This window comes from Dermatophagoides farinae, chromosome 10 (genome assembly GCF_024713945.1).
Source record: "Dermatophagoides farinae isolate YC_2012a chromosome 10, ASM2471394v1, whole genome shotgun sequence".
Lineage (NCBI taxonomy): Eukaryota > Metazoa > Arthropoda > Arachnida > Sarcoptiformes > Pyroglyphidae > Dermatophagoides > Dermatophagoides farinae.
The window spans coordinates 2280146-2304638 of NC_134686.1; the positions used below are offsets into that span (position 1 = coordinate 2280146).

Here is a 24493-nt window from a genome sequence, read left to right on the forward strand (position 1 = left end):
TCAATGGAAAAAGATTCTTTACTAGCTCATAACAGCAAAGCAAAAAAAAAAAAGCGGGAATCCAATGATGAACCCTTCTTTGTTCGTTTGACGTTTGATTCTCACTATTTTTATCCATTCCTTTTTTTTCTCCTATATGCTGGATTCTTCATTCTATGTATTCACTATTGTCATCCAAATTTTTATCATTAAAAATCTTCCAGAAAATTTTCTTGCAGCTGCTGCTGCTGCTGCTAAGTGTATGCGTACATTTATACACAAACATCAAAATAGTCTAGAAAGCAAAGCAAAGCAAAGAATATGTCACCCTCCTACCACATAACAATGTGTGTGTGTGTGTGTATGTATTATGTGAATCTGTATCTATCCCCAAACACACATACACACACATCACATACACATACATATTTTTTTTGGAGAACATAGAAGCATAGGCTTAAGGTAAATTGCGTGTGTGTGTGTGTATGCGTATGAGATATATGAACAACAACAACAACACCACCTCTTTATTGGCGCTCATCATACACAACACTCACAGATATATACTGGACAGACGTCGTTTGTTTCGATGTTTGGGTTGATCATGTGCGGCCAACAACCAGACAAGCGATTTTTTTCAATGATCAAAATAATTTTACCATTTTTTTTTTTTTTTTGGTTTGTTTGTTACCATCATCCATAATCAACATTGAATTCACATCCATTCTGAATGAGATTGTGGATACACACACACATACACACACATCTTCATATTCATTGTTTCTATCGATTCATTGATTGTTAATTGATGTTTTTTTGGCGGTGATGATGATGATTTTTATGACAATGACAATGTTTTTTTCCAATAAAACAATGATAATAACTACTATCAATGTTGATGCGGATCTATATCCACCATAAACAAAACAAAACGAAAAAAAAAATTTAAATCTGTGCTGTGCCAGTGTTATTTTCTGTGTATTTTCAATTTTGTGTGATATTTATTCCTGTTTATTGCTCGAGCAGTGATTATTTTGGTAATATCACAAAATGATAAATGGATCGACGGATCAATTGGCCCAAAAATTCAGGTAAATGATGCAATTTTTTTTTTGTCATACATTTTAAAATGTTTGAGAACTTTGACAATCAGTTCTGAAACATTTTAATAATGGCCAGAATCGTGAATTTATGAAATGTAAAAATTTATCTTATGAGCTGAAACAATGGCTCTACTTCTTTTTTTCTCGTTTTTCATCATGGTTGGAATGATTTTACAAAAAAAAAATGAAATTGTATGAAAAAAAAATAAGTAAATCCTGAAATTCTTCAGTTTACTTCCACAATGATGATCACACACACACACAGAATCCATCGATAGATAATGGCTAACGAAAATGATGATGAAAAGTACATTATAAAATGATGATGATGATAATGATGATGATGGCTGACAATAATGTTATCTCACCGCCACAAACGTATTGAGATTTTAGAATCCATGAAAACTTTTAGCTTCAAGCGTAGAAAAAGATTCATTTATTTTGTTTCATTTTCAATCCATTTTTTTGCACCAAATTCATTGAAAAATGTTTCCTGAAAACAATGAAATATAGAAGAATGAGAATTTGAAACATGATAAAATAATTTAATTGTTTTATTACTTGCAGTAGCAGTAGTAGTAGGTGGTAGTAGTAGAATGTGAATAGAATTCTGAAACTTTTGTTTTTTTTTTTTTTTTTTTTTTTTTTTTTTGACTATGTGTACCACAAGGCCTTTGAACTGAAATTCACTATGGAATTTATATATACATTTATTATAGTAATTTTTTTTTTTTTTTTTTTGCTGGTCAGATTTTATTTTTGTTACATATAATTCAAAGTTATTAATGATAAATGATAATTATTGTACTCACACACACACACAAACACACACATGGGGGATGTGAACAGAAAAAGGGCAAGAGAGTGACTGGGAGAAATGAAATGAGAACCAAATTCTGCGATTGTAGAATGTGAACTTCGTGTGTGTGTGTGTGTGTGTTTTTTCATTATTTTGGTACCAAGTTTTTTTTTTGTTTTTGGATTTCAGATTTTTCTTCTCTCTCTCTCTCTCTCTCTCTCTCTCTCTCTCTCTCTCTTTCTATTCCAAGCTTTTAGTTTCGGTCTCAACATTCAGTGGGGCCCAAGAAAAAAAAAGAAAAAGTTTTTTTTTGGTGCTGCTGGTACAAGCATAGCCTATTTGCCATTTTTTTCTCTCTCTTTCTCTCTTCTTGGATCATTATTATCATCATCATCATCATCATCATCATCATTATCTTTAATGTTTTTGGCTGGTTTGGATGGCTGATTCTTTCTCTTGGATCGGTCGTTTTTTTTCCATTTCTGGGTTCTTAAAGTCATTTATATTTATTCTATTCCGTTTGGTTTCTTTTTTTTTATTTTTTTTTTGGTGGGGGTTTGTATAAGGGGCCATATATATATAGGCAGCAACCATGGCCAGAGATATCTACGGTTTCATTCGTTTAATTCAACAACCTAAAATGATTTTTTGGTTGTTGTTTTTGAAGCCCGTACCGACGACGATCATCAGAATGATGGTGATGATCATCATCAATATCGTTCAATTTTTACCATAGAATATAACGATGATAATGAAGAATGATGTTTTTCGTCTTTTTTACATTCTTACTTTTCTTCTTATTCTTTAAGATATAGATTTTTTTTCTCATTCCATTCTTAACGACAATATTATTCTGGCTTCTGGCCATTATTTTCGTGTGTGTGTGTGCGTGTGTGTGTGTTGGTTCGATAATCAATAGTGCCATTTAGGCATACAGGCAGTCTGGAAAACAAGACGATTAATCGTCTATACTAGAATTGATTGTCGATCTCTTTTCTCTCTCTCTCTTTTTTTTTTATATCTATCTATATCATTTCAAGAAGTTGTTGTTATATTGGCCAGAATTCACATTCTGTTTTTTTCGTTATCATTTTTTTTCTGGTTGTTTGTAACTCTATATATGTATGGTGAATAAATGAAACACAAGAATTCATTTATTACTCTGTTTATTGCGCCATCATCATCATCATCATCATTATCATTAATATCCAAACAAAAAGAATAATAGATTGACAAAATCAGCCATTCCAATCGTATTGTAGACAACGAAAAACAAAATTAATCCATAGCAAGCATTCTTCATAAAAGTTGGGTTTGGTTCAAACAAGCAGTGAAGAATTTCGAATTTTTTTCACACACACACACACACACATTATTATTATAGTCATAGTTTTTTTTTCAGTGATAATCAAATCAAATCAAATCATTTTTGTTGTTGTTGTTGTTGTTGGCCACTAATTTTTTTGATCATTTGAATTTTTTGATATTCATCGAAAGCTCATTGGCCTTTTTAATGTTTGTATATTTCTTTGCATTTTCAATCCACATCTGATGGCTAAAGATAAGAGAAAAAAAAAAGATTTTCGATCATCATCATCATCATCATCATTGTTGCTGTTGTCGAGGATCATTAATTTCCGATTCGTTTAGTAGGATTTTCTGTCGGACATTATTATGTATATATCCAAACAGCATCAGCATGATTTTTTTTTTTTTTTTGTTTCTAGATGATAATTATAATTTTATGGACAAAAAAAAGATAAAATAAAAACCATCTTTAATTGCAAACCATCACAAACCGGTTATGATCGTGGTCCAATGGTATACCATCACCGAAGTGATCATCATCATCATCATCATTATATATGTACTTATCAAGGTAAAAAAAAATAATACGAATAATGAACATTCGGATCTATTTTTTTTTGTCTACTCTCGATTCGATTATCGATTGATCGATAGGTGAATACTGAAACTTGATAGTAATCCTTTTTTTGTTTATCTCCACATTGATAATTACCATTGATGATTGGAAATGATTCTGATTGAAAAGTGTACTCTATATTTATGTATATGTGTGTGTGTTTGGAAAATCTAAACTTGAAAAAAAAAATCTTAAATTCAATTTTTTTTCTCTCCTTTTTGCACCCAAAATGCATTCCCAAGAGTGTTTTTTGTTTGTTGTTGTTGTATAAAACAATGAATGAATGAATGAATGAAAGAAAGGAAAAGATTCGCATGTTTTCCAAGAGTTGAAACTTTCTTGAGTGTAAACTTGTTTTTTTCTCAACTTTTTTTCGTTTTTTTTTTTGTTTGTTGATTTGAATAAATCGTCTCGGTTGATTTAATTTTTTTTTTCATCATCATCTTTTCGTTTTATTATTCAAAATGATAAATCTCACGAACTTTGTTTTTCATGTTGCTGTTGTTGATGATTGATTGATTGAATAGGGTATTCCCTTGCTTGTTCTTGGTGAGAAAAAAAAAGTATCCAAATCTAAACACACACACACACATACTATGCTGTACTCACTACAGAATGGGCGGTCTATTCTATTCTATCCAATTCAGGTTCCATTCATTTCAATGATTTAGTTGGATAATGTTTTTTTTTTTTTTTTTTTTTTTTGTTTGTTTTTTTTCGTAAAAGATAGCTAGTGAGAATCCTATAGCAACCAGAATCAGATTGTATTCATGATTGTCAAATGGTAGAATCAGTAAAAATCGATTCGATCACTTGAACATGATAATAATAATAAAAAAAAAATAATGATCAAAATGGATTCATCATCATCATATAATAAATTGATGATTCGAAATAAAATGAATGATAAATATTTTTTTATTTTCATGTTTGTAAATTTCAAATCGATATTTCTTCTACATATATCTGTGTATGGGCCATTATTCATTTGATGGTGGTTATTCTATGGACTATGATAGTGAATAGAAAAAAAAATGATAATGACGATGATGATGATGATGATGATGACGATTATGATCAAATAAAATAGAATAACATGGCCATCACATATCAAACGACTGATGATGATGATGATGATGATAACGACTGACAACTGATGATGACTACTGGTTAAATGACATTGTTGATTGCATGATATACTGAAATTAGCTTGATTGTCATATTTTTTTTTTTTTTTTAATCGATTTACAACCAGCCATTGGATTGTTTTATTATTATTATCATCATCAACGTAAAAAAAAAGAAAATCTAATTTATATGCACTATAAATGACGTTTTCTCTTGTGTGTGTGTGTGTGTGTGTGTGTGAGTTTAGAAATTATTATAGAAACAATAATGAGAGAGGAAAATTCAACTCTCTCTCTCTCTCTCTCTCTCTCTCTCTCTCTCTCTCTCTCTCTCTCTCTCTCTCTCTCTCTCTCTCTCTCTCTCTCTCTCTCTCTCTCTCTCTCTCTCTCTCTCTCTCTCTCTCTCTCTCTCTCTCTCTATCTCTAGATGAGATTTATAGCAATAATTTGACAGGAGAAGAAAAAAAAATTATACCATTTGATATTGTGTTCATCCATCAAAATGAAATGATCCAACAACAACAACAACAATGTTTGATGGTTGTTGTTGTTGTATAGTTATATGTAATCTATTTTCGACATGCGTAAACATTATTATCTAATTGTCAAATTCTTATCATCATCATCATCATCATCATTTATCATTTGTTTGTTTTTGTTTTTTTTTCGTTTTTTTTATTCTGTTCGTGATGTTTGTTTTGTTTTCAGTTTTTCTTCAAGTTTTTTTTTCTTTGTTTCAAAACTCTATATATATACTTGGACTTACCATTTTGTGTATGATATGATATTATGATGAATGTAAAACTAAACCATTGTGTTTCCATTGTGTTGATGATGGCTACATTCCACACAAATATCACATTGGTAATTATTCAGTTTTTTTCTTTCTTTGTTTGTTTGTTTCTTAATTCTTTAATACTTCTTTATGGTGATTCTTTTTTTTCTGTTGTTTTGTTTTGTTTTAAACCACCACCACCACCACCATTACCAATGATGATGATGATTTGGCTCATTAAATATGGGCTTTTATTCTCTCATTTGATTCATAATTTACACATTTGTATTCAATGTTACAAGTTACACACACACACACACATGCACAAATAGGTTTGCCATAAAGAATATCCTTGAAATATCCATGAAAATGATGTGACAATATTAACCCTTTTATTTTCGCAACAAAAAAGGAGAAATTCAGTTTTTTTTTCTTCATGGATCATAAAACGTTTAACGTTGTTTTCATTTTTTTTGTTTCTTTATTGAATTTTTTGTTTTCAATTTTCATTTTCATAGATCTTCATTTCGTCACCACCAGCAAACAACCACCGAATACATGAAAAATACGTTGATCAGTTATTCACATATATTTATGGACCATAAAAGTGTCAAATGAATTTAGAATGACTAAGGAACAACAACAACAAAAAAAGTCAAAAATAAAAGACATTTTTTTTTGTTCTTGTTGGTGTCCACTTTGTCCAGTGTGTGTGTGCGTGTTTCAATCCAGATTCGATACGGACAATCAACAACAACAACGAAAAAAAAAACGGTAGTCGACATATAACCACCATATATTGAATTCAAATGAAATCAGAACGCATTTATTTTTATTTGAGAGTTAAAAGTGAATGAGAGAGAGAGAGAGAGAGAGAGAGAGAGATAGACAGAGAGAAAGAAAATGAAATGAAGAGATTTATGGCCATGTCAAACGAGAAAAAAAAGACCAATATAAGGCCGGTATAAGGTATATTTTTTGTCTATTTTGGAATGAATATTTTTGTGTTGTGTTTGCACATTACAAAAACTGAATATATATCCGACTACAACGACAATGATGTTGTATGATGATGATTATATCTGCAAGTAGATCCAAAACAAAACTAAAACCAAAACCAAACCAAAAAAAAGCTTTCTCATTTTTTTTCTTTGTGAAAACAAAACAAAAAATTACATTCAGCCAATATGTTGGCCTGTTGTTTTTCCTATACAAAAAATTTTTTTTTTTGATTTCAAATTTTTTTTTGTAGCAAATGTTGACTGAATCAAAATGATATATGTCTGTCTCTGTGTGTGTGTGTGTGTGTGTGTCCATATGTGACCTCAGTACACATATTTTTATATTATATATATGGATTGATGATGTTTGTATATACCATACTGTGCTGTGAATTTATTTTTTGTATCATAACGACATAATACCCTAATGGGTGTGTGTCTGTGTATGTGTGGTGGTGGTGGTGGTGGTGGTGGTGGTGGTGGGGATCAGATGATTTATATCGGATGATTTTTCCATGCCATTCTATTTGGTTATTTTCGTTGATTCATCGTTACTTTTATAATATCAAACAACGATGATGATGATGATGATGATGAAATCCGCAGTATTTAGATTTACATTTTTTTCACATTGTTTTCATCCATTTTTTTCATCCCATTCCATTCGATTTTTGTATTTTATTTTGAATCAATGTCCATCAATGTCCACTGTTGTTTGAATCTTTTTTTTTTTGTCAATCATTTCAATTGAATTATTGACAATTTTAATCTATAATTTCTTTTTTTGTTTGTTTGTTTGTTTTTGTCGTGTATTTATGTGATTAGTAAAATTTGTTTCAATTTATATTCATTCATTCATATGATCATATAAAAAATATGTGTATGGCCTATATGGTGTATCCCCCCCCCAAAAAAAAATACCAGAATATTCTGATGGAATGTAGAATATAGTTCTACACACATAAAAAAAACTAATGAATTCATCATTCATTACTGTACAAATTTATACACGAATTATTCCAATTGACCCATTCAAATTATGCAACCAACAACATGAATAATAGAAAAAAAAATCAAAGTATGAATGAAGAATAACAAAACCGAATAATGATTCTCTATCTCTCTCATTGCATAATCATTATTTTTTTTCTTTTTAACTTGTATTTTATGTTAATGTTACTAATGATGATGATGATGATCATCATGATCATCATCATCTAGAAATGATCATCATCATCATTTTTTTTTGATATATGGTTTATAATTTATTTGAAATGTTTTTCTTCGTCTTTTTTTATCTTGATGATGATGATGATGATTATCATCAACAATAATGATAATGATCATAATGATGATGATGATGATGGCACATAATATCAAAAAAAAAAAAAAAATATTCATCCCGGAATATTCTTCTTCTTTTTTTTCTCTCGAATTCTATACTAAACACAAATTGAGAGAATATTCTTTCATTTATATTCAAATTTTGTTTCATTCTGTGTGTGTGTGTATGATTCCATCATTTACTGGTTTTTTTTTTATTTTGATCTTTATATGTTTTATGTGTATGTGTGTATATGTCATTGGTTTTCGTTCTTTTTTTTCTGAATGAATGATTTTCTTTACCATTTTGATCGTCTTCGTCGTTATGGTCGTTATCATCTGATGATGATGATGATGATGATGAATTATAATGGCCACATTTATTATATGGTTTGATGTATTCAAGATTTTCATTTTTTGTTTTTTTTTGCCATCCGAAATCATATTATAATAATGATGATAATTGTGGAAATGTGCTACATGAATCGAAATCTAATGTTTACCGGAAATGTTTAGTTTCATTTTTTTTTCTCCCATTGGAAACAAAAAGAAAATTTTGATACAATTTTTTTGTTTCTGCATTAGATTTTTGCTTGCTTGATGATGATGATGATTATTATCGTTTATTTCGTTTATTTAATTTTGCATATCATCATACAAATGAAGACAATCCTTATTTTTTTTTTTTTTTTGTTTCTGTTCACTACCAAATCATTACTATTATTATTATTATCATCTCTCATTGTGATAAATGTGTTGAAGATTTAACAAACAAAACAAAACAAAACAAAAAATAACGAAATGATCATGGCATATATGTGTGTATGTGCATGCATACATTAATCATGTTTTTCTTTTTGTTTTTCATTGAGCTCACTATAAAATGCATCATCTCATTTGAATTTGAAATCGTTAATGATGATCATGATGATGATGATGATGATTTTCTCCTTCCAACGCTAAAATACACATACACACATTAATACGATTTTAAAAAGATTGTAAATTATTATTATCATCATCATCATCAACATCATCAAAGAAATGGGAAATTCTTCTTTTTTTTTAATTTCTTTGATTACAAACTAAACAATACTATATAATTAAAAATGAATTCAAAATGATACACACACAGACACACACACATACACACGCACATCAAAATGATAAAAAACCAAACCTACGTGAATGATTTCGGTTTTTTTTCTCATTTTTTTTTCTCCACATTGATTATGTTGACAAACAAACAAACAAACGAAAAAAAAACAAACAAACTAGATGATGATTATAATTCTTTTGTTTTTCTTTGCGTGTGTGTGTGTGTGATTGGTAAGATTCTTTGACAATGATGACGATGATGATGATGATGATGGTGAATCTTGTCCCTATGTATAAAGAAAAGCTCCACCTTTGTTATTTTTATTCATTCGGTTTTTTTTTCTCGTTCATTCATCACAGTGTATTATAGTGTAAAGAATTTGTAATTGTAACGATATTGATTTTTACCTGTATTGCCACCTGGTGTTCTTGTTTGATAATTATTCATTTTATAATCGAAATTTTATCCGATAGATGTGGCTATATGCATGTAAACAAAACCAGTGGTAGTGGAAAAGAAATTAATAACCGTCGTATTTTCTGTTTACAAATGGTAGTGGTGTAGTTGTGGTAGAAGCAAATAAAATAACCATTGTTTAGTTTGTTTTGATCATTTCAATTTGAATGATTTATTCATAAACATTGTTACTTTTTTTTTTTTTTTTTTTTTTTTTTTTTGATTATGATTAACCTTTGTTTGATGAAAGTTTGGATTAATAAATGATCCTAAAAATGATGAATGTTTGTGATACTTTTTGATATATTAATTTATTAATCCAAATCAAAAAAAGAAAAAAAATAAAATTTTAGTTCCAATTTCCGAATATAGAGGTCAACACTAACGCTGCATTTCAAATACCAATGATATTGATTTTCTAATTTCATAACATAGATGGCACCACAGGGTTCAGGATTTTTATTATTTTTTACTATTTTTTACTTTCAACAAACAATCCATTAATCAGAGACCACCATTTTCATTTGAAGTAATTTATCATTTTTTGATAATGATAATGATGATGACGATGATGATAATGATGATAATGATAATGATGATGAGCTTTTTATTGTTTTCAATCTGTTACCATTTTCTTTTCAATACTTCCGCGTATTTATTTTTATATTTTTTTATTTATTTTTTTTTGATCACGTGATTTATTCTTTATTTAAACCAGATAATGAATAAAATTATTATTATTACTACTAACACAAAAACAATATCGATCACGAATTTTTTTTCTTTGCTCGTTCTGTTTAATTAATTAATTAAATTAAATTAATAATTTTTTTTTTTTTTTTTTGGTTCTCATTTTATTTTCCGGTCATAGGGTCATCAATGTGGATCGTGATCATCCAGAAAAAAAGTTGGATTCAACGATTTTTAAATTAAAAAATCAATGTTTTCAGTGTTTTTTTGTGTTTGTGTTTTTGTTTTTCAAGTGTATAATATCAGTGTTTTTTTTTTTGAAGCCCCAATGTTTTCAAAATGTAAATTGTCCAGTGTAAATTCATCAAAATTTTTATTTCAAGAAATCGGTAAGTAGAGTTTACATGTTTTTTATTTTTTATTTTGCATGCTTTGACCAATTACCAACTGAATGAATGTATGTTTTGTAAGTTTTCAAGTGATTTATTGCCCACGTGTTATTTATTTGCGAGATAGAGATAGAGAAAGAGAAAGAGAAATAGCTTGCCGAACAACAACAACGACGTAAAAAAAAATTAGATCAACGAAAACAACAACCTAGACATTGAAGATAAGATATTGTTCTACTAGGATTCATTCATTTAGTTGCAAAAAAAAAGTTGTTTTAACATGATTTCAACATAATAAGTTGTGATATTTGATTGTATGGCCCTTCGAATCACTAATAATTTGTTTTTGCCTGTTTGTTTCCATTATTATTTTTACAAACGATAACAAAATGTTTTGATGCATCAACGACGACGACAACGATGACGACGGCTATGATCAAGTGTCAGTGAGATTTATTACCATCGATGATGATTAGAAGTAAAGAAAAAAAACTGACCAAAAAAAAAGGGTCATCATCAAGTAAATTTACACACGGATCTCGTGTTTGTGTGTGTGTGTGTGTGTCAGTTTTGAAAGTTATCCTTTTTTTTTGGCTGAAACATTTGTTTCATTTCTCTCTCTCTCTGTTGTAATGGCGATCGATCGATTGTTAGCCGCCACAAGAAAAGACATTAATCATTTTAAATTCAATGTTTTTTTTTTGTTTTTTCTAACCGAAAAAAAAACTTTTTTTTTTAATGATTAACTCGTGTAAATGTAGGCGTGTTTGGTCGTTATTTTTTTTTTAATTTCAAAATTAATGTAAAACTTGTAAAATTAATCAGAAAAAACTTCGGTTTTTTTTTCTCTGAAAACTCAATAAACTCAACAGAAAAAAAAACCAGAAAACAAAAGATACAAAAAAAAACCGAAAGTTTTCCATTAACCGGCCATAAACAGACACACACACCGACACACACACACAGTACATGTGTCATCATTATAGGATCAAAAAAAAAACTACAACGACAACTATGACAACGAAATGACTGAATGAAATTTTTTCCAAAACAATCCAAAAGCGGCCAAAAAAAACAACAACAACAGAAATAACAACAACAACAACAAAATGCTATCTGCTTTCTTGTTTCGATATTAGGTTCACGTTTGGTTGATCTACACACTGAACACTGAACACTGATGATGATGATGATGATGGATTCGTGTGCATCTCATCATCGACATTGTTTTTTGTTTTGTTTTTGATTTGATTTGATTTTCTTCGATAGTCATCATCATCATCATTGTTTCATTGTGATCATGAATCTTTTGTTTTGTTTTTACGGATATATAAAGATGAACCATGTGTGTTTGACCGAGGACGGACGGCTGGCTTGATTGTTGCTGTCTCTCATCTGAAAATAATAATAATCTGTGGGTTTTTTTTTCTTAGTTATAATAAGAATAACCAAGATGGAGAACAACAACAAAAAAAAAATTGAAATTACAAATCAAAACCACAACTGGAATATATACTAAGCAAAACGAGCAAAAAAATAAAAAAAAAACAATTGACAATTTATATGAATGGAAACAGATATTATATTTGGTCGTTGTAGTCATCATGATTGGTGTTTTTTTTTCATTTTGCTCATCATGATTTTTTTTTCTCTTCATCATCATCATCGTCGGTCATGATGTTGATGATAATGATGATGATGATGATCATCATCATCAGTTGACGATTATGTCATACAAAGTTGCATATATTTTTTTTTTTCATTGAATTTATTGAAGGCTGGTTATTTTACCATATTACTAATAATACTTATATATCTACATACATACCTGCCCTGATTATATTCTCTTGTGTGTGTGTGTGTGTGTTTCGAGATGTGTTTCGATTCGATTTTTTTTTTTGCTTTCCATCCATTTTGCCCTATAGGATTTGTTGTTGTTGAAGTTGTTGTTGTTGTTGTTGTTGTTAATGTCCTTTTTTTTCTTTGCTTTTTAATTTTTTTTCCACCATCATCATCATCATCGGCGTTCGTCGTGTTCAAAAAAAAAAAAAGAAAAAAAAATAATGACAGGATGGACTAGCCAGAAAAAAAGCAGGTTTCATATATACCAAATCTTTCTCTCTCAAATATTGACCATTATTATATATATACCGACCCGAACAACAACAACAACAACAACAATGTGTGTGCTGGCATTAGTCTCTGTTGTTGTTGTTGTTGTTGTTTTTGACTATATTTTTCGTGCAAACTACTACACGATGATGATGATGATGGATTTTTGTGTTTTTGAAAGAAAAAAATTTGACTTGAAATCATTTTTTTGTTCACAACATTTGACGACAACTACCTTTTTTTCGAATAAAGATTGGTCGGTCGATTTTGATCGGTTTGGTTAGGTTTTGGTTAGGTTTGGTTGGTTGGTTGATTTTGTATATATGTGAATCTCTTGGCTTCGTGTCTAAATTTTTTTTTTCATTTTCATTTTTTTTTTTTTTTGAAATGAAAAAAATACTGACTGGCTGGATGACTTTTGGCATTGATGATGATCATGATGATGGTGATGGTGTGATGGCCAAAAAAAAAGCCTGAATCAAGATTCAAATGTTAAGTGCAATAAAGAGAGAGAGAGAGAGAGAGAGAGAGAAGAAAGAAGACATCGCCCTACCCGCTTTTTTTTCATATGATATGCATATATCGAGTGTGTTTGTGTGTGTGTGTGTATGTTATTTATTCAATCTGTGCAATTTTGTTGTTTGTTCGTTCATTTCGTTTGTTTGTTTGTTTGTTTGTTGGATTCAGCAATGAACAGATGAATTGAATGGAATTTGTTGATGATGAGAAAAATCCATATGCCTATGATTTGATTATGAAGAATTGAAAAATTTAAATTTAAAAAATTAAATTTTTTTTTTCTACCAACAAAGTATTAAAAAAAATTCTCATAGCCCAAAGATAATGGATGTGTGGTAGTGGATTTGTTTGAAAGTTGACATTTTTATTTTTGATTGCTTGCTTGCTTGGTTTGCTTGATTTTTTTTTTTTTGCATGGTTAATTGAATTTAAGAAAATCTTCTGCTACTTTTTTTTGTTTGTATTTTTATTATTTCGTCACATAATGATCAAGATGATGATGATGATGATATGATGAATTCAGTGGACCTCGGAAATGAAATTATCATTTTCATATTTATATGCCCAAAAAAATGGTGTTGATTACAAGCTTATTTTTTTTTCTTGAATATTTTCTCTCTAAACAAGACCATAATGATGATGATGATGATCATGGTGATCATGGTGATCATGGTGATCATGATGACCACAAGTTGTTTTTTTTTACCCACCTAAATTACATTATTATTATTATGGATTGGTTAGAAAAAAATTGTCAAGTTTCTGGTCATCATTTTAATCAGAATATAATTACATATATATAGTGAACATGTTTATAGATTGTGACAATAAAAATTTTCATCATCATCATCATCATCAATGGAAATTATTATTATAAATTCATTACAACAACAACAAAAACAAAAACAACCAAATGGAACCAGATTAACAAAAAAAAAAAAAAAAAATCAGATGCTTTACTTTTACCCTGTAGATCCGAATATTGTCATTGAAAACAAAAAAAAAAAACAGCAACAAAATAAATTTGTAAATCAAAACCGGAAAAAAATTAGAAAGAAACAAATTCGGATTTAGAGGGGAAAATGTAGAGTATTCATAATGACATCTGTATATCTGTGTATCTGTGTTATTTGTTATTTGTTGTTGTTGTTGTTATTTATTACGTCTATTACGACCATTTTTTTTTATAATGATGATGAATGTTAAATATGATAAATTGCAGTCATTCATTTTGTTTTCTCATGAATCAAATTAACCATAGAATAGGAAAGAAAAGAGTTAATTTGAACAATGACACACACACACACTGTCTTTTTTCGTTATGATTTCATTTCATTTCATTTTTGTTTGTTTGTTTGTTTTTTGTTTAATTTATATTCCTATTCAATTTCCCTGTGTGTATGTATGTCTTTTTTTTTCTATTTATTATATATCATTTTAAATTCTCAATACAAAATAGTCAGTTTTGTTGTAATAAATGATAAATGTATCGACTTGTTTTACATTTGTTTTTTTTTTCGTGACAAATAATATTTTCTGCTATTGTAGTGATAGTAGCAACAGTAATAATAATTAGTTATAGTAGTAGTAGTGGCAGTAGAATATTCTTGTAATGATGTGATTATTATTTTATTTGGATTTACTGTATGATCTGTATTCACTTGATATGAATAATGAGAATTGTTTTTTTTTCACACTTTGGAAACAAAAACGATAAAGATAAGAACCATCTTGTATAGCAATTATTATTATCAATTTAAATGATGATCATCATCATGATCATAACCGTAATCAATCAATGGTGGTGGTGGTGATGGTACATTGTACCTTGTGATTTTGGTTTCTTGTACAATTGAATTATTATTACATATTTTTTTTCCTGTTATACAATATAATAAATAATGATGATGATGGTAATCATAACGATTTTTTTTTTATTACCCACTTACACTATTCGAACTTTATTTTCTAGAAAAAAAAATGGTGATGATGATGATGATGATGATCTTGTTTGTTTGATGATTTATAAATGGTGGTGATGATCCATGATGAGAACAGGAACAAGAGTTTGTTTTTCGATCATTTTTTATGATGATCTCTTTGGTTTGTTGTTGTCGCTCACTCGTTTATGATGATGATGATGATGATCATGATCGTTTTTTATGGTCATTACATATCAATTTTGGAGAATCAAAAGTACCATCATCATCATCATTAGTGATTGATAATGACATTCATGTTTTTTTTTCTTTTTGCTTTTTTTGGTTCAGATTTTCACTGTTTGGTTGCAAAAAAAAGGTCATTATTTTTTTCTGTTCATTTTCCGTTGAACCCTGTTGATTTAATTTGGATCATCATTGGTTTTTTGACCCAATTTTTTTTTTCTTGAATTTCTTTCAAAGAAACCCTTTTTTTTCCTTTGAAAAAAAACACCTAGAAACAATTGATTTGCAAAGCAATTTGTTGCTCCAGATTTTTTTTTTTTAACACAAATGATGCTACATTTATCCATACGATCCATTACATTATTATTACTTGGCCTTGCACTTGAATTTCTTAAGTTTTTGTTTCCTATTACTACTACTACTTTCTCTCTCATCATTATCGTTGTTGTTGTTGTTGTTGTTGATTATCATCATCATCATCATCATTATCATTGAAAAGATTAATGAGAGAAAATAAAAATATAAACGACTCACATACATACACACACACATGTAATATGATGTAAAATATGCCGTTTAACAACCACAATTTGTTGACGATGATGATGATGATGAAGACTATTACATTAAGTTTTCACCATTCACTTTTATTTTCAATACACACCTGATTCTTGATGATGACGATGACGATGTTGACGATGGTGATAATTGTAAATTCTAAAAAAAAATTTCACTAATTAATTTGTGCAAAGGTTTTGTACCTTTTTCTACCATTTTTTTTCTAAAAAAAAAATTTCCGTATAAATCCAAGATATCCGACAATCAAAAAACAAAACAAGAAAAAAAATGGATGTGTGATTCATGAAAAATCGTGTTGTTTAAATGTGTGTGTGTGTGTGTTTGTTTGCCAATGATAATTACTATTTTACAATCTATCTATCTATCTATTTATGGTGATGGTGAATTTAATCTGTCTGTTTGTAATCGATTCAATTTAATTCACATACAGCTACTGGCTAGCTACTACTACTACTACTAATAATAATGAATGATTTGTTGTATAATGATGATAATGATAATGATATTGGCATGAAAAATTCATTTTGTTTTTGTTTTTTTTTTGGTAATTTTTTTTAATTTCATTTCATTTTTTTTGCACAATGATACTAACTGTAAATTGATAAATGAACAGAAATCATTGATCAATTCATCATCAATCCATTAATAATGATGATGATGATTTAAACATCACCATCATCATCATCATTATAATCAATAGTGTGATAATAATAATTAAATTGTAATTAATTAATCCTCGATTTAATATATTCACGCACACGCACACACACACACACACATTACATAACTCATTGGTGTCTATTATCAATCATATATTTACTGATGATAATTCATTTTTCGATATACACACTGGTCATTTAAATCTCATATTTCATTTCATGTTTGTGTGTATTTCATTTTTTTGTTGGAAATGGCCACCTCTTTTTTCCTAAATAGTCTTTTTCCATTTTGATTTAAAATCTATAAAAAAAATGGACATGATCAAATGAATATAAACAATTTTGATATTTATGGCTCACATACTGTTTACTTTTTTTCAATTATTATTTTTCTGAGTGCAAGTTTTTCCATGTGTGTGTGTGTGAGTGTGTTTGTGTGCGAAAATCCAATCATCACTGACCATAAAAAAAACAACTTCAAACATCAATTTCTCAGGACTTTTCTTGCCTTTTTCTTTGATAATGATTGAAAATAACTTTTGTCAATATATATGATTTGTTTGGCCATATAGCCACATTTGATAAATTTTATTTCTGATTACAGTGCATGGCTGTTTGTTGTTTTTCATATATGAATGATTGAATGATGATGATAAAGAGGAAAAAAAAATTTGAAAATGAAACAGCAACAAATGTGACCACCTTTGTTGCACATGTTTTCCACAGTTACTGGAAATGTCATCAAAAAAATTTTTTTTTTTGCAAATGAAAACTTCATTCAACGATGATGATGATGATGATGTTTCTTTTTTTTCCGCCAATGACAATCTGCCGCATCCATTTACAATTCATTTATTTTCACTATGTGTATGTGTGTGTGTGTAACTTATCAACAGTTGCATTTTACATTCATCCATCTATTCTTTTATATGATGTGTTTGTACATATGAACATCAAATACACACACACACACACACATCATCATCATAAACATCCAAGGTTGACCATTCTTGATAGTTTTTTTTTGTCGTTGTCGTTGTTGTTGAGTGGTGGTGATTGCTGATGTGGATTGATTGACACAATGGATTGTTTTTTTTTTTTTTTTTTTTTGCTTCCAAAACGTAGGATTGATTGTGTCGATTGTTTTCTTCACAAAAAAAAACATTTTTTCAATCATCATAGATGATGATTATTATTAGGTTTTTTTTTTGCTGCCTTTTGTCCAAAAAAAATGAATTTCTGGTATTTTCATTTCATTTTAGTTTAAAGGTCGACAATGTTTTTTTATTATTAGTTCAATATGAAAAAAAATGATTGCAATATCAATTGGAAATTATCGTCATTATCATGTTATATAGTGATAAGATGTATTGATTTTCACCAGTGAATGAAAACCTATACTGAAGATGGATTTTTATTTTGGCCAAAAGAAAACAAAAATAATATCTACAATGATGGATGGCTGCTGAAACACGCCCATATTTTTTTTTTTGCAATTTTAAAAATTCAATTTGGGTTTGGTGGTGATTCTGTGTCGGTCTGTGTGTGTGTGTGTGTGGAGGCTTTTTTCACCTTGTTGGGTTGTTTGGTTGATTGAAAAGTTTTTTTTTTTTTTTTTTTTGATGAATAAAAATTGAAAAAAAAATTTTTTTGTTGTTTTTTTTTCTTCATAATGACTTTTTGTTTGCATTAAATTAATCTCTCTCTCCTTCGTTTTCTGATACTCTGACTGTATTTATTATTATTTTTTTTTTGGTTCAGATTTCTAATGGCTAGGGTCAAGGTGTGTGTGTGTGTGGATCCATGGACGTTTTTTTTTTTTTTGATTATCTATCTGCTGGTTGTTGTTGTTGTTTTTATTGTTAAAACAACAAAAACAACAATAATAATAATTATGTCCCTGGAGAGAGAGAGATAAAGGTTAGAGGGCTAGGTTAAGCTGATACTGTCCTGTCCTGTCCTGTCCTGTCATCATCATCATCATAGTGGCTGGTTGGTTGATTGTCAAATGTGTTATTGATTCACATTTTTTTGTTGTTGTTGTTGTTGTCGGTTGATGATTAGCTTCATTTTTGATTTTCCCTATTGGTTATATGGTGGTAATTCTTAGTTGTAACGCTAATTTTTATTTTTCGTTCATCTTTTTCTTTACAAGTTTCAAGGTTCACCATAGTTTACCAAATGGTTGTTGTTGTTTTTGTTTTTGTTGTTGTGTAATTACCATCTTGACCCGTGCATTTGAACAAAAATAAACACCATAATTCATAATGGAATGATGATATGATCATTAATACAACAAACAATTGAGATACACAAACACACACACACGAAATTTCCATATATTTTGAATATAAAGAAAAAAAAATGTGCTCAGGTCCATTGGGACCAATAAATACCCGTGTGTGCCCGTGTGTATTGGCAATTTCAATTTTCATTTGTTTATGCTCGTTTCATTTGTTATCGATTTTTATTGCTTATTCCAAAATTAGTATGACAGCTTAATCCACACACTTTGAATGTTGAGTTATTCATTGAATTGAATTGATTGATTGATTGATTTGTTCTCGGTATTTATTTATAGACAATAAAATGATTATTATTTGATTATGATGATGAGGATCATCATCATCCTTTTTTTTACAGGAAATCTTTGTAATAAAAAAAGAATAAAGTGAACATATCCTGTATGCGTTTTTATATGTATATAATACACATAATCACATTCATCATTCTAACAGCTGGATAAGCTAAGGTATATCTGTTAGATGTTATATACAGTGGGCGATTTCAAAATCCATCATTCTTGATAAATTATTCAAATGACGTTACCAACGAAGGGCATTGCCGACGTTTTTTTTCATTCAATTTAACCTATTTTTTCGCGAATTTTTGAGAATTGTTGATGTGTGAATTGTAATTCTTTACATTGAAACAAGATGAACCTTTACGGTTAGTGGCAAATTTGGATGATTTTATCAAACATATTAATAGAATCTACCTTAAACAATCTCGACGGGATGCAAAAAATCGTCGATGAAATGATACACCGAGAAGCATGATTCGTATGTCATCGAAAATGATTGTTGATATTGTCGAAATGGTATGCAGCCAGACATGGGTCAACATGCTCTGGACTCATTGAATTCTTGGTCCAAGAATAAAAATTATATGAGAAATCGGGACATAATGACAACAAACCAAGTTAAAACTGTGTCTTCTGTCACGAAATCACAAGTCCATTTTGCAACGACAATATGACAAACAAAATGAAAAATATGAAATCATCAAAGCGATCAATGTAAATCAAATTATTCGTGCAAAAAATGTGGAAGACGTCATTCATTGTTATGTACCGACAGCACCACCAAATCTGCAGAAAAACCATTCCAAAAAAACGTGCTTGGCGACCCAACGGCTTGATTTATTTTAAAAAATACGGGAGCCGAAATAACCTGTATTTCTAAAAACTTGTTTTTTAAAATTACAAATAATTAAAAATTCAATCATTAATATCCGTCAACGAGAAAAATATTAAATTGAAACCCAGCTGCTGAGGAGAAAATCATGGCCATGTATATCATTCAATTGTCCAACCAAATAAAGACAACATTGATCGAAAATTTTCCAAAAAACTACAACGATTCTTAGGAATGGAAAATGTTTATTACATTCCAAATCATGCCTTATTAAGGAAACCGTGATTTATTGAAATTTGATGAATCAGCAAAGCATTGCGAAAATCAAAAGAACAAAAGATTCAAAGAAAGGAAATTCTCAACGCTCGGTACACTGTTTGAACCATTTGGATATCAATGATACAGTGTTGGGGTTAGGGAAATAGGTTCACGAAAGAATTTGTTCATCATTTTTATTGCTTGGGTTTTTCATTCGTCAATTATATCGAAGTTCAGATGTTAAAATTCGAATTTTGTCTCGATGTCGAAGCGATACCAGAAAAAAGTAACAAATAAAGTTGACGTCGACGCAAAACCCATTTGAACGAATCAAGAATTGATGAAACGGTTGAGGTGTAAATTGCAAATTTGGGCGACATTATTTACGAATATAATAATTCTCCTCATGAGGCAACTGGGTTTTCACCGGCATTTTTATTGTAATATGAGCAAAAAAGTGACAATTGATTAAAGTGAAGAAACAATAATCGAAAATTTAAAAGACCACAATTTCAAGTTAATGATGATGTCCTTGTGGAAGGTGCATGGCATCAATAATGGCAAGTTGACTCCCGTTATGGAGGGCCCATACAAGATATTGAAAATCGTATCGGAATCAAATGTGGAAATAAATCGACCAAACCAACCCACAAAACGGGAAACGGAAATAATCAACGTCAACAAATACGGTTGTATCATCACCCGGGAAAATCAAAATAGGGGCGGGGAGATTCACGACATTTCTGAAGGGGTCGTGAGCGAAAATAAAAAACACAACGGTTTTTTGAGTAACAGCAATTGTAAATTGATATAAAGAAGTGAATAAAATAAAATTATTTTTGTTTTGACATGTATATAATACACATAATCACATTCATCATTCTAACAACTTAAGCTAATATATACGGCGCAAAATCCATCATTCATTCAATGATTTTTTTTCTCTCTCTATCTAGCCAAAAACTAACGAATGAATGAATGAATGAATGAAACAAAATGGATGAATCCAAACATGGCTGCCTTGCAATAATAACCATGATGATGATGATGATGATCATGTTGATGATGATCATGATGATAGCAGCAACATTGAAAGATACAACAAATTCTCAAAATGAATGGGAAAAGAAAAAAATCATGTTTCAATGTTCTTCGGCTGCTGCTTCTGCTGCTGCCATGATGATGATGATGATGAGAAAAATTCTTTTTTTTTATTCATTTCAAAACAAAGATGAAAATGAAAGAAAAAAAAATATGCCAAAATGTTTGTGGCATGCAGGCATGATTTTTTCTTCTTCTTCTTCTTCTTCTTCGTCTATTTGGTTATAATTTGGTTTGAAGTTTTTTTTCTGGTGTATTGCAAAATATATTTACAAATTCAATTCAATTCAATTCACAACAAAAAAAAAATTAAAGTAAAAAAACAATGCGCATGCTCAAAAAAAAAATTTTTTTTTACATTAAACTAGAGATAGATATATTGAGATGGGCGGGACTGAAAAATGGGTGTAGTTATTATTCACAATTTTTTTCTTTCTTTCTTTCTCATTGTTGTTGTTGTCGTTGTTGTTGTCGTCGTTGTTGTTGTTGTTGTGTTATATTTGAATTTTCCCATTCGCATTTTTTGTTTTGTTTTTTTTTTGGTTCTCTATTTCTTTACGATTCATTTTTTTTTGTGATTCGTATCCACACTGTATTTGTGTATGTGTGTGTGTGTGTGTGACAACAACGAATAAAAAACAATTCATCACTGTCACACACACACACACACACTGACATGCCAACTTTCAGTATAAATGTATACCACTTCCATTAACATATACAACAGAAGCAATTTTTTTTGTTTTCTATTAAAAATAACTTGAAATAGTCACGTGTTTATTCCATATAACTATTGATAATGTTGTTATATATCCAAACAAAAAAAAAGGCGGAGCTTTTAACTCTGACTAGCATACATATATATATGTGTATGTGTGTTGTGTGTATTTGGGCAATGAGTGTGTATATATGAATGAGTGAATAATAGAAAGATGGATGGATGGATGGATAGCAAGAGAAAGAAAGAAAGAGAGAGCGAATGAGAGACAATCGAAAATACATCATTGATATCGAATGAAATCGACGACGAAGACGACGACAACAACAACAAGCAACGAATGATGATGATCATCATCATCATCAAAAAAAAATAAGCCTGTATGGTGTTTGATATTGTTTTTTTTCCTTGTTTTTTTCGGAATCATATATATTCTCTGAGAAATGTTGTTATTATTGAATACATTTTTTTTTTTTTGATCATATGAATTCAAAATTGCAAATAAACAAAACAGTGACAAATATATATGATGAAATGGTGAATTGAAAAATTTTAAAATTCTAATTCAAAAAAGAATTCATCTATGAAAAACAGATCTTTATCATCATGATGATGATTAACATTGAAAATGACCAATGACCTATGAACAAGAAAATTAATCAAATGTTGTTGTTGTTGTTGTTATTATTGACGTTTTTATTTTTTATTTTATTTTCAAATATTTATTGTGAATCATTCCAATAATTTCATCAATAATTTGCTATCATCGACATTAATTTTTATTTCATTTCATCATTAATTTTTATTATTAATTAAAATTATTGACTGTTGTTTGATTGATAAATCCTGATAATGGTCATGAGTTCTTCGTTTATGATGAATTCTACGCCGGCGGCCTATCCAACGGCCGCCATCGTTGATCATAAACCATTTGTATCATCAATGAATTTGATGGATCCATTATCATTAGATTATGGTACAGGTGGATTATCTACCACTACTGGTAGTAGTGTTATCGGTGTTAATAATAGTAATAATGGTAATGGTGGATTAATTGGTACCGGTGTCAATGGTATTGTTGTTGGTACACAGAATGGTAGTGTTGTCACACAGAATAGCCATCTAAATCATCTGACAAATTCAAATCATCCACATCATCATCATCATAGTACACATCCTAATCATCATAGTTCATATTCATTATCTGACTATTATGGAAGCCATCATTCACATCATCATCATACGACACATCAATCAACGGCCGCATCAAATTCAATTCAATCAGCACTTGCGGCCGCTGCTGCTGCTGCTGCTCAATCACAAATGCCACCAATGGGCCTTGGCCAACATCATCATCTTGGTGGTGGTGGTGGTGGTGGTGGTGTCACAGGTAGTGTTGGTGGTGCTGGTGGCGGTCCAATTATATCATCACCACATACCCATCCAATGAATCATCAAATGAATTCACACCATCATTATGGTTATCATTTAAATTATTCACCAATTGACCAAAACCCGGTACAAATAACACATCATCCACATGCATCTCATCATAATGCTGGTCATCCACATACACCACATCCACAACATCATACAACGCAGCATCCATCACAACAACATCAACAACAGAATCATCATTTAATATCATCTCATCATCATCCATATGGTGCACATTCAATGTCATCATCATTAGGTCAATCAATGGCCAATTCTTTATCAACATTAGGTGTGAATAATAATAACAATAGTAATGGCAATGGACATCAATATTTTTCACCATGTTCTATGGGAAATAGTGGTGGTGGTGGTGATGTTTCACCACTTGGACCATTATCAATGTCTACTACAGGTCCACATCCATCATTATCATTACAGAATTCAACATCAACACCAACAGCGTCATCATCGAATAATCCATCATCAACAACACCAAATAATAATAATCAAATATCACCAATAAGTCATCAACATTCACCATTGGGTGGTACAAATAGCAATCTAAATTCTTCCGGTGATCCCGGTAGTTGTGGTGGTGGTGGACATTTATCATCACGTGTATCAAGTCCTTCATTAATTGGTCAACATTCACCACAATCACCTGGTAGTCGTTGTAATAATCAATCGATGGGTTTATTAATTGATCCACCATCACCAATGATTGATGATTGTGCATTATCCACTGCATCTGGTTCTGATTCTGGTACTGGTGGTGGTGGTGGTAGTAGTAGCGGTGGTGGTGGTGGTCATCCAGTGATATATCCATGGATGAAAAAAGTTCATGTTGCACCGGGAAAAGGAGGT

The 24493-nt window shown here is 29.9% G+C and overlaps 1 protein-coding gene and 1 long non-coding RNA gene across 3 annotated transcripts in view; both read left to right on the forward strand.

Annotated features, from left to right (window-relative positions):
- Positions 1–542: 542 nt before the first annotated feature.
- The window catches only part of LOC142597842 (uncharacterized), a 64348-nt gene continuing 40397 nt past the window's right edge, over positions 543–24493 (forward strand). Inside the window, exons 1-2 of the long non-coding RNA XR_012832448.1 lie at positions 543–1070; positions 10458–10665. This is a non-coding gene — a long non-coding RNA (uncharacterized LOC142597842). The remainder of the gene's footprint in view (positions 1071–10457; positions 10666–24493) is intronic.
- The window catches only part of LOC124489848 (uncharacterized), a 70208-nt gene continuing 68112 nt past the window's right edge, over positions 22398–24493 (forward strand). For both annotated transcript variants that reach the window (XR_012832447.1, XM_047052242.2), the window contains exon 1: positions 22398–24491. Coding sequence is in view for 1 of the 2 variants with exons in the window: in XM_047052242.2 (XP_046908198.2) it covers positions 23045–24491 (1447 nt within the window). In the remaining variant the exon portion in view is untranslated. The remainder of the gene's footprint in view (positions 24492–24493) is intronic.